This window comes from Phalacrocorax carbo, chromosome 3 (genome assembly GCF_963921805.1).
Source record: "Phalacrocorax carbo chromosome 3, bPhaCar2.1, whole genome shotgun sequence".
NCBI classification, from domain to species: Eukaryota; Metazoa; Chordata; class Aves; order Suliformes; family Phalacrocoracidae; genus Phalacrocorax; species Phalacrocorax carbo.
In genome coordinates this window covers 79,510,541-79,522,761 of record NC_087515.1, presented here as the reverse complement: position 1 = coordinate 79,522,761, position 12,221 = coordinate 79,510,541, and the positions used below count along the sequence as shown (strand labels likewise).

Here is a 12,221-nt window from a genome sequence, read left to right as displayed (position 1 = left end):
CAATATTTCTAGCAAGTAAGTCAACCTGGCAATTACAATAGAAGAGGGAAGGAGAAGGGAATTATTCTAGTTGTGAAGACACCTCCACTTCTGCTTGCAATGGATGTTTCATTCTCAACAGTTATCTGAAAAGGAGGTTTTTTGATAAATTAACTATTAGGAAGATGGCATATCTGAAAGAATGCTGTGGACTGAGGATGAGGCCTGTCAAAATTAGAAATCAAAGTCCTAAAATGAAAACATATTCAGAGGAGCTAACTGCACGCAGTAATCTTATAAAGCATAACATCTGTGCAAGTACAGCAAGACAGAACCCACTTCTGGGTCCACACTTTGAATCCGACACAGAGCTATGCGGCCAGCCATTTATATTCTCAGTTATTAGACATGCACTGTGGTCGTAAGCTGATTTCTCACAATAGATCTCCATAGCTGCTCAGCTGGCACTCGGGTAAGAAGAATAGAGAGCAAGCGTGGCTCACCACCCAGGCAGCTCCTCCCAGCTCAGAGCGTGAGGTAGCAGAGGGATGCATGTACACCCGCTGCGTATCTCACCATTGCTCTGGGATGTACTGAAACTTCACACTGCAGGCTGGTATCTGCCAATACTACTATGCTGGTGTTAATTAAAAAAACCCCAACCCCTAAGTTTCAATTCATTCATAGTGTTCTGCTACTAAAGCTTAATTGTTCTCTGACAAGCCCTGGAAAAAGACCCAAAAGATTCAAGGGAACTTCTAAAGACTTAAAAGTAGAAAAGCAAATGAGAAGGTAAACATTCAGTTAGTATTTTATTTGGAAAACAAAAATTCAAAACAGGAAAACTAGCAAAACTTCAGCTCTTTCCAAGTGTCATAGGAACAAGGATGGCCAAAAAAATATCACACACACACACACACACCCCCGACTCCCCAATGTGCCCTATGTGTTAGGACATAAACTTCCCCCTCTGCCCCCGCAAAATCCACAGGCAGCAATATGATCCCAAGTGATTCACAAACAAAAAACAGGCCTGTGTTTCTGTTGCTATAACATAACACATAATAATCTTTTTTCCTCTGATGTCATTTTTATAACATTATTTTGGAATTTGACTATTTTAAAACTTGGTTGCTACGACACACCACAGTCATTACATGGATTCATTTCCTACTTTCCAACTGGCAAGACTATTTGTTTCAGTTTTATGAAGTTATATTATGGTCAAAAGACACATAAAATATACTGTAAATTCTAATAGTATAAACTTCTTTAATGCCTTCCATTCCTTGAATAAACGTGTACTGAAAGAAGGGTTTCCCCCACAATTACTCTAAAAGGTCTCCGTAATTCCAACTTCCTCGAGTCTTCTGAACCTTATTTCTGAAAACAGTCTTTTTCCATTATTACTCCTACTGATAGATGACATCTGATTTCTTTCAGAGCCCATCAATAACTCCCATACTATCTAAACTTAAAAATAATCAGGAAGTGACAATTCTTCCTGTGGGCAATAAAACATGGAGTATACACCCTCCCCAGTATTTCTGGCTTTAACAACTGGGGATCAAGAACAGATGATTAATTGATCTCTCGGCCCTTTGCACTTCAGCTTCACCTCCACAAGACAACACACGTTTGGAGAAGACATGTTTTTCCTGTAGATTAATTTTTAATTACTGAAATATGTCATACCAGACAGATTCACATTCAGAAGTCAGCTTCTAAAAGCATGATCCAAATATGAACTTCATAATGTAGCATTAACATCACTGAAATCCTTTTAAAATGTGCACACAGTATAACTTCATCTTCACAAACCACATTAAATTAAAAACAGTTGGGAATCAGAGACAGGAAGGTTACTGGGATAAAAAACTTTCCCCTGTATAACAGACATGCATACAGGCTGCACTGATATATCACGGGAACCTTCATTTTCTAGCCTATGAAAATTCATAATTTTCATAATATGAAAATGCAGTAGCTCTGTGATATGCAGTCTCAAAGTTCAACTAATTTCACATGAACACAATGCACCTTTGGGAAAAAAGTAACCACTAACAAACATACATGCTAGCACAATCATTTTTCAAACGTGCAGAAGAGATCATTTTCCACTTATGATCACAAAGCTTTGCTTTGTGTACTTGACCTAACAAGTATTCCATTTAGTTCTTAACAACTTGAACTTTCTGTTAAGTTTGATTAAAAGCAGTCTTACCAAATCAACTAATTATGGTGCTTCTGCTACCAGCTAATCATTTAGATGACAACCAGACACAAAGCGTGTTGGCACAGACCATTACCCTCAGATTGCCTGAATCGGGACTATGCATTTGCAGGATGGGTCTACGCAAGCACATCCTGTTACAGACCCATACCAACTTTGTGACTGAAATACAGAGTTTTTCTTTTTGAAAAAAAGAAGTGCAATATGTAAGCTATTTCAAGGACCAGTGACAGCATAGAGATGTATTAACTCTTTGATTACAATTATTTTGTGGGGTATGCTGAACAGGCAGTTAATGAAAAAGACAGCTGTCATAGAGCAAGTTTGCACCAAGGTATGACTTCTTTCCCTGGCTGGGAAGGAAAAAAGAGGAACAAAAAGAACTAGATGTTTACTATGCACTTTCATACTATTAAGGAACAGAGGATTTCTTTGTAGGCCTTTCTTTGTTTTTTCCCCAAGCTGGAAGAGCAGCCATGGAGAAGAACCAACTAGTGCTATTTTGAAGAAAGGAACTGGAGGAATGAGAAAGCAAAATGGGAACAACCATCACTTGTAATTTAAGTGGAAATGAAATGTCAAAGATGAATGCAAAAGCTGGACCCTCTGATGCTTCTTTAGGAATAGCTGAGGATTGAAGAAAAGATGACTGTGGCTCACGTGAAGAACCTCCAGCAGGCTGAACAGGTCCTAGAGTTTCTCAGTTAAGTCAGGGATTGAGGCAAATTTCTAAGCCCTATCTATCTTTATAAGTAAATCTAGCTAGTTCACAGCGTGAGTTTGACAAAAGCTCATGTATAATGAGTCTCACCAGTTTTTCCTATATGATCAGTTTTTCTTTCCTTAAATGAATCTTTCACACAGCAAGAGAAGAAAAAAAAATAAGCTAAAGTGATTGTCAATGCCAGAGAATTGGCAGGGACAATTCAAGGACAGCAAAGCAGCTGCTACAGATTTTAAACTTAATTTTTGTAATAGATCTGATTTTTAAATTCATGGTGTTCCTTTATAGTCTGTCAGGTTTGTCTCTAGCAGTAGTTCCTTTAGGGCAAGCACTGCAGACAGTCTGCCTACCCTGAGGGAAACTAAGACACTTAGATGTGGGGTAAAGGAAAGATATTAATAATTTAAGACAATGGCCTGCCACCCCTAGGAGAAAGCAATAGCATAAGTACGGAAACATCTAACTCCCAAGCTTACATTTGTCCTTTGTGAACTTTGCATTTTCCTGAATAGATTTACAAAGTGCTGTAGATGATACAGTGTTACCCATGGATTTTGGAAGAGTTCTGAAAAATGCTCACGGTGATTTGTTAATGGGGTCTCCTGCCACTGCCACGGCCTCATAAACAAGCCGGCCAGTCAACTGGGAGGCAGCATTAACAAAAAAGGCGGCAGAGAGGGGAAATATCTCAAGTAGGGGAGAACACTTTTTGCAAGCTCCAAAATATAGACCTCAGAAAGAGTAAAAGCCTAGGGAAAAGTACTTTTTCCCTTACTCTTGTAAGGCAAGGAAGTTAACTTACCATAGCCAAATACAAGATTCACAGAGCAAAAACAGTTCCCAGTAACCCAGATAAGAATTTTGATTACTCTGACATCCGTTCTCATTTGTGCTTTATAGAAATGCACATTTGGTAACCCTCTTCAGGGTTACAGAAAGAATTATTCTGAAACTATTTCCACTTATTCAGTACTCTTTTCCTGTGTAGAGCAAACATTGACATAACAGTCATTCACTGGTGCATTAAACTGGGTATTCAACATCCACATGCATTATGAATCAATTGTACTTGAAAGCAGAAAAGAAGAGATGTGAACTTTAAAAATTACCTTTATTTTAAAAAGGTGCTTAGGCTGCTGTGTGACTAAAGTAAAACTAAGTTTGCTCTAGGTGTGATACACTCCGTCCTTTCAAGACTGACTGGCACTTGGATCTGTTCATTATACATTCAGTTTCTTTTTCACACACTTGAAACCCAAGCTTAAGAAATCCCAAGGTCTTTCATTTAATCAGAATGAGTTGTACATGAAGTTCTGCTGAAATCTTCAGACTCATATTCCCTATCAAACATACTAGAAACATACTGATAATTCAATACCAGGACAGCATACTAGTTTTCATTGTAAATAATTCTCTCAGAAAATCCCTAACAGCATCATCACCTACTGAATACACCTCATTTACTAAGACCAACCTACATGCTGAAATAATATATTCCTCATAAGCACAGAAACCTGGATTCAATATAGATATTTGAACAAGAATCATTGCAGAAAACCATTATTCAAATGCAAGAGAATTTAATGTGCAGCCTAGCTTTTGCACATCCATACTGCAGACTTGCTACTTGATCCTGCTTTGTTTATGGTGGCAAAATAGTCAGCAAAACTGGGTATTGTACCATACAATTAAATATCTTTTGTATAAATTCTTCTAGACAAATACTATCAGTGAACAAGACAAGAACTCAGCACCACTACAGCTGAAAACTGTAGCTGTTTATTCATCAGTTCAGCCTTTCCCAACGTTTGTAGTAAACCTATGATCCTGACAATGACTGCTTTTACTTCTTGAGCTAAGGTTTATTAATAGAGTTTAAAAAAAACAAACCACCAAAACCTCATCTTTGAGAATAACTGCTTTACTCCTTTGTAATGTCTTCATCACTATAATACAGCTTACCCACTACAGAGGCAGTGAACATGAAGGCCACTACAACTTAGGACTCTCAACTTACCTTGCTCAGAATACTATTGTGTATGTGTCGTATTTTTTTTAGCTTGGGTTCCCAATATACACACACACAATATGCCCTCCACCTAATATGCTTTACCTTTAAGAATGAGATTCTCACTGCCAAACCCCACAAAAATGTAATGTTTCACAAAAAAAATTTAAAGTTAAGGCCCTTTAAATGTGAACTGTGAACCTCAAGCCCAAGCGTACAAATTTTGATGCCACTCATTTTCTGGAGTCTACTGACAGCTCTTCAAAAGAGCAATAATAACTGACAGATATAAGCATTTATGTATATGAATGTAATGTTGCTGGTGGAAAAAAAACTAATAAAAACTATACACTGGTGAAACTTATGCAGGAAGAGAAACAAAAAAACCACAAAATTTGGGAGAAAGAACAAACAGCACACATCTATTCATCCCATTCCACCTTACTACAGCATAAAGAATGAGTGTGGATTCTCCCTCCCTTTAACTGTACAAGACAACATTAAGTAGTGGCTAACTGAAAACCATAGTGAAGGCCACAAGTACACAGAAGAACATGGAAGGAATCAGATATATAAGGAAGTTTCGGTCCATATATGAACCTAAAATGGTTTCATTTCCTCTATGTGTTTTTACTTGCCGAAGTTAACTTCTTCACTCTTTGTGAGTTCATTCAGCCAAAATACACATGAAGCTATTTTTGGTACCTAAGAATGGTTTACTTGACGGCGAGTACGGTAACAGAACGCCCTAGGGAGTACCAACATTCCTAAGACATGTAACATGACAAGGTTTTCGAAGTTACTACTCAAGTCTATCAAAACAGACTGGAAGATGTTCACAAAACCTGACTAAGAGAGACCAGCCTCTCTTGAAAAAAAGAAATTTATTGATGGGTTGAGTCAAAGCAGGAATTTAACTCCAGTGCTTCAACTGGAACTCTCCTGAGAAGCGCCTCCATTTGCGTTAGCTGTACAGAATTTTGTGGGAGATAGTCTCCCTGGACAAAGGCAAACTTCCTATAGCCACCAGTATTTCAGTAAATTTGCAAATAGTATCAAACATATCAAGCAGGAAAAACATTTCTGCGTTTCTGAAATCACTACTGAGGCTTTCTGCAGAGGTGTCCTGCATGCTAGCTTAGGTGGCCAGTGCCTCCAAAAAGAGTCCAACACATCTCTGCAGTAGACATAGGAAATGACAGAACTACTACCTCATAGATAACTTCACAGGCATTCTGGCCACGATTATAAAAATCGCATCTCTCTGCAAAAAATATTTTTTTGTGGCAAAGTGTTACAGCAAGCTGAAATAATAATAAAATTTAGTGAACGCAAATGTGCTTTAACTTCTGATCCAGCAACAGCAGGAGAGGGACTTTATGCCCTCGTGGTCCGTTACAGATTGAGCAATTCAGTGAAATGTAAAAGACTGCAGTAAGTTTCAGTTTTAGAAGCTGTAAATTGACCAGACCCTCTGCTTGTCACTAAGTATCCAGCAGCCGGCTGTTTTCAGGGAAAGTTACCTCATTAGCCCCTGCCAAGTAAATAGCCACTTTCCTTCTTTTAGCCCTGAAAAGAAAAAAAAATTAACATTTGAGATACGTTGCTAAAAAGCTACTCTTAGTCAATCACAGCATCTACAATTATAAAAAAACAACAGTTTTAAAGCCACCATTGTGTTAGGAAAAAAAATATAAATCGGTCATAACAATTTCAATTCAATTCCAGGTTGAAACAAATCCCTCGATCTATGCTGAAATCAGTCACCCACATAGGAGGGCAAATGTATCTGAAGTTACAAGATATGTGTTACTGAACTAAGCCATTTCAAGCTGACAGAGAAACAGAACTACGGGGAAACAAATGTTATTGGACATTTCAACCCAAAAGCATGTAATCCTGAAGCTATTCTGGGTTGCATTTTCATGTTCAGTGCTTAAAATGGCTAGAGATCTACACGGAGCAGGCTGCAACGGAACAGAACAGAACCTGAACTATCAAGGCTTTTTATTTCTGTAATAATCCAGGAAAACTGTAACTAAGTCTACTTAAGCATTTATCACCAAACAATTCTGACAGAACTAAAATATAATCATTCCTCCCACATGCTAATGACAGAATGGCTGGAGCTAAATGGTATCCCATAATAATTTTACATGAAGTGTTCCATTTCATTTAGTGATATTACAGAAGTGATGCATTGGCCATAACATTTACTGTTTACAATCTGCAACAAGCTATACCCTTCCCAAGGGAGATTAAATAATCAAGAAAACATTATTCACACTATGTATTTGAGAAAAGTAGATCACACTGCCAATTACATATTCTTTCCTATATTAAGGAGGATGTATGCTAGCCTAGAAAGGAAGGGGGAAGAGAAGACAGAATGCTGGAGATGTGTTTGCTTCCCAACTGAAAAGGAGGTCATACCTTCATGCACTGAAAAAAAAAAAATTCATTTAGCACAACAAAGCCTGAAGAGCAAAAAAATATAAATGTTAGTTCTGAGCAGCTGCTGAAAACACTTCATTACAGGAAACACTTCATTATAGACCAAAAGCTCTGAAGAAGCATACAGCAACTCACAGGACTACAAACAGAAAGATCCAGCAGTAGTCAGACTGGAATTTTGTTTCCAGATTATCCACTAAAGGTAAATATTTTAATGATAGCATTTGTTTAAAGTATTCTTTAGTAATATTGCTTATGCACCATTTTCCACTTAAACGTCACAGTGATCAATATAGGCTATAATGAATGAAGTGTAACACCTCCAGAAAACAGATGCTATACTATTCATTTTACAGATAAGTAAATGCAAGCATGAAAAATTAAGTGGCTTGCCCTAGTCAGAGAGCCAAAAGCACAGCTGTGAATATAATCCAGATACCCCAACTTCCAATGATCTTTAACCAGTAATCATTAGCCTTTCTGAAATGAAATGTAACCTTTCCCTCACATTTCACTCTCTTTCTAACAAGTCTGGCAAAGCTAATACTACTAAGGATGTTTACTTGATGTGGCTGACTTTTAAGAAAAAAAAAAAACTTAAGAAAAAAGATAAACTCAACTTTACCACACAGATTACAGAACTCCCAAATCCCTCACTCCAGGGCTCAGTTACACGTCTCTGCCCGCCCAAGAGCAGAGTCAGCAATAGCTCAGGGATTTAAAGCTGCGGGCCAGGCACAGGCTTGGTAGGAGGTATCAGGGTCGCACATCATCCCAGAAGAACACCTGCTGCAGTCCTGATTCATGGCAGGCACTTATACCCAGGAGCTGCCACCACCACATCCAAACGAGAGAAAGAAATGGATGGGATCATCAGAGCAACATATACTGCCCCAACAGCTGTTCCTCCGCATGTCCTGTCTCACGTGGACATTTATCTTTAAGCTGCCTTCTTTAAGGCTCTCAGCACAGGCTACGCGTTGCAACAGCCTAGTGACCCAAAGCTCGGCAAAAGGTTAAAAATGCTCATCAGTACTCCTGTTACACTAAAGGCTTTCAACGTAGTGGCAATTACGCCTTATGCTGTCTCAGCTCAGAACCTGTTCTGCGCAGATAAAGCAGAGGGTTTTCTACCTATGCTTAAGAAACCCCTAATGGTCTAAGGAAGACTTCAAAGGCTAGACACAAAAACACTGACGACAAAATACCACCAGTCAGTGGTTAAAGAAAATTAATATCACTTAGAGATGACAGCAAGCTATCATAATCTGATTGTCACCACTTACAACCTCAAAAATAAATGAGTAGAAAATTGAGAAACAGCATGTGCAATTAATCAGGTTCACTGGCCAGGTTTTTTCGGATGTTGCCACAGTTAGAAAATTCTCTTCAAAGTGATGAAGTACTTAATAGGAATATATAGTATTTATGCATTCACAGTCCGAAAGATTAGAGTTGCAGAACATATCAATCATTTAAGTTTTTCAGGAAATCACTAAAGAGCATACTGTAGATACCCAAGCTTTAAAACATTTGCCCGAACAAGAAACCTGTGTTATTTCATAAGCATGGGTAACAAGCCAGAGATTTAAAACATGTACCTAGTATTGAAAAAAAAAATCAAGATCTGTTTCCTAAACAGCTGTGGTAAGTCAGAACATAGATCTCAGATCTGTAACTAAAACCAATCACATTTACAATCAAGCATACAACAGTAAAGTTTCAGAAGGTTATTAAGATTATTGACCTCTAAAAGTCCCTTCCAACCCAAACCATTCTATGATTACTAAGAAAAAGGTCAAAATTCACCTTATTGCAAAATCATACCATAAAACAAGGTCAGGTACAACTTACGCATTGCTACAGGTGTACTAAAACTTGCCAGCAGGAAATTAACTCTTATAATACAAAGGCCAAGGCCATTGGAAATGCATCTGCAACAAAGTCTTTGGAAATACCAGTGAAGCCAAATAAGAACATCCAAAATAAGGGCACATGCTTTCAGCTTTATGTGAGTAAAGACAGATTTTGTTTCCAGTGTGACATATCAGGCTAGTAGTGCACTAAACATCTGTGAATTTTAAGAAATTAATGGATTCAATCCCACTGACCTTGTACACTATTATATTCCTACTGGTGTTCCACAGGCTACAGGCTTAAAGAACTAAGCCCAAAGCAGCCCACCTAAAACATCAAAAAATCCCACACACATCACAGCTCCACCATGAAACCTCCAACCATGCCCCAAAATACTGTATTTAAACTTGATTCTCAAATAAACCAGCAGCTACTACACATTGAACAGACTCTCTAAAGCTAACATTGAGGTCCCGCTTCAGCCCTGTGGGGGTCCTCTGATACTTCTACAACTGCAGTAGAAGCTCAAGAGCCCAAATACATTGCACTTCAGTCCTCCTATTCCCTGCATTCCATCAACTGACCTTAACATTGGATCCAAAGGCAGAAAAACATTTTCTTCCTGTCCCTCCTCTTAAAAAACAAAAAAGCATTGCTAAGCTTATCATAACATCACAGCTTGCATTTATAAACAACTCAACAAAATCCCCTCCACCAGCATTTTCTAAAGTCAGGTATTTTCCATTTTTATTAACAGGTTGATTTGTTTCTTCCAGAAAAGTCTACTTAAAGCCAATATCTAAATCCCTCTCCCCAAAATAATGTTTCTTCAAAAAGCTATGTTTGTACCCTGTACTCCTGCTCACTCAAGACAACAAGATTTAGAGGCAGAGAATAAATCTTGGTTTTATATCATTCACCATAATTGTGGAGTTGCCAAGGACCACTACACAGCTACAATTCTTATTCTTTAAAAGAAAAGCAGAACATTCATTTTTAACAAATTGTTGGTTTTTTTGTTTTGTTTTTTTTTTTACACCTGTTCAAAAATACTGTGCATATTAAACTTGGGTTCTAGTAACACTGCTATATTTGCAGTTATAGCAAACATAGCTCCATCAAACAAAACACATTCCCAAAAAATCCCCCCCCAAACCCAAATCCAAAACCCAAAGCCCTTGGAAAATTGCACCTTTTTTTTTTTTTTATTGTGTTAAGACTCTGGTATTTAATTGTTTGGGAAAAAAAAAAACCACTGCGAACCAGTTCTTGTTTTACAGTCAAAGAAAACACTGCCAAACAGTCCCAACTTCTGCTTATTGGCAGGAATGCAAGTATCCCATGAGTTTGCCTTAAAAATGAAAGAGTGGATAATCAGCTTAGCAGCCCTAAAAATCTCAAGAATACACCAAAACTCCCAACTGGATATTCCAAAACAGAAAATGTTTTCTAACACTTTTAGCAACAAAATCACAGTTCAGAGCAGTGTCATTTTGAGCTTTTAAGTTGATTAGTTCCTCCATTTTTTCCACTGGTTTCCTTGCAATATAGTCCTTAATATTAAAAAATACATGGTAGTTAGCAAGACGGCCATAGTTCTTCCATTATCACGGGATTTTTTTGCACATCGCATGGGGAAACTTATTCATTGTGCATGGCATTACAGCGCAGCAACGCCCGAATGTCAGAGGATAACCGAAGTGAAAACCTGTTGCGGCAAGGAAATTAAGATGTTGGCGCAGAGAGCCAGCCGCCCACGCGAAACCTCGGGGCTCAAGGCCGGGTTCCCTGGGGACACTCGTGTCCCCTCCACGGCCGCTCTCGGGCACGGCACCTGCCACGGCCGAGGCTCCCACCCGCCCCCGGGCCCGGGCAGTGATGCCGACCACCGCCACCCACCCCAGCCTCAACCCACCCGACAACCAGCGAAGCCCAAAACTTCCCGCCGGTTCCGAGGGGCCTCCCAGGGGCTGCCGGTGGCTCCCACCGCCGGGGCACCAGCGCCCCTGGACCCCCCCAGCCGGCGGGGGTGGGGGTGGTGGGCTTCTCCCCCTCGGCGGGCCAGGTGCTTACCGGGCGGTGTCGAGCAGGGGGTGCTTGGTGCCCACCAGCTTGCGGACCTGCATGGCGATGTTGCTGAGCTCGTCGCTCAACAGGCACCGCAGGCTCATGAAGGACGTCGGGTACCCCACGATCTTCTCGGCCTCCGACACCACCTGGCTCCAGGGCGGGCCCCCCGACGCCAGACCCCGGAGGCCGCCGGCACCGCGGCCCCCGCGCCGCAGCAAAGCGCCCCACATCCCCCCGCCCCCCCGGGAAGGCCCCCGGCGCCGGCTCCTCTCTCCCGTTACTCTCCCTGGCGGGATCCCGCAGACCAAGCGGCCACAGACAAGTCCTCCTTCTCCTCGCTTGCTGCGGCCGGATGACCCCCCACACCCCACCGCCAGCGGCCGGCTCAGCCCCGGGCGGCGGGACCCCTCGCCGGCCGCGCTGCCTGCCTGCGTCCCCCCCGGCGGCGCGGCGGCGGCCGGAGCGGGCTCATTGTGCCCTGGGGGCAGCCATCTTGGGAGCCGCAAAACGCAACGCGCCGTAAAGCGAGGGCGGCACGGCTGTCCCTGCCCCCTCCCGCCCGCTCGGCTTCCTCGCCTGACGGCTGCGGCGGCGCTGAGGGGCCGTGGGCGAGAGGGGCAGCCTAGGGAGAGGGGGCCCTACTCCCGGCAGCGTCCGTCTCCCCTTTTTCTTCACCTCTAGCTCTTGAGCTGGGTGAAGGGCCGCCGCCTCTCTTCCCCACGCGGTGCTTGTCGCCTCCCAGCGCGGCGTGCGTGGCCGAGGGCCCAGCCGGGGGGGAGCGCCCCCCGCGCCGGGCCGGGGAGCTGGGATGGCCGGGGGGGGCCCAGGGAAAGGGTGGTTGCTCTGCCTGGTCCCCGTGTCGCCTACAGAGACTAGCGGGGGGGAGAGTTCAAGTT

General features: G+C 41.6%; 1 protein-coding gene across 4 annotated transcripts in view; it reads right to left on the bottom strand.

The window, feature by feature from the left end:
* PDSS2 (decaprenyl diphosphate synthase subunit 2) overlaps positions 1-11,841 on the bottom strand; it is a 125,412-nt gene extending 113,571 nt beyond the window's left edge. For 3 of the 4 annotated variants that reach the window (XR_010372254.1, XM_064447511.1, XM_064447512.1), the window contains exon 1: positions 11,329-11,563. Coding sequence is in view for 3 of the 4 variants with exons in the window: in XM_064447511.1 (XP_064303581.1) it covers positions 11,329-11,555 (227 nt within the window). In the remaining variant the exon portion in view is untranslated. Of the gene's footprint in view, positions 1-11,328 lie in introns of all 4 variants that reach the window. The other variant, XM_064447513.1, reaches the window with a different exon arrangement.
* Between the last annotated feature and the right edge of the window lie 380 nt (positions 11,842-12,221).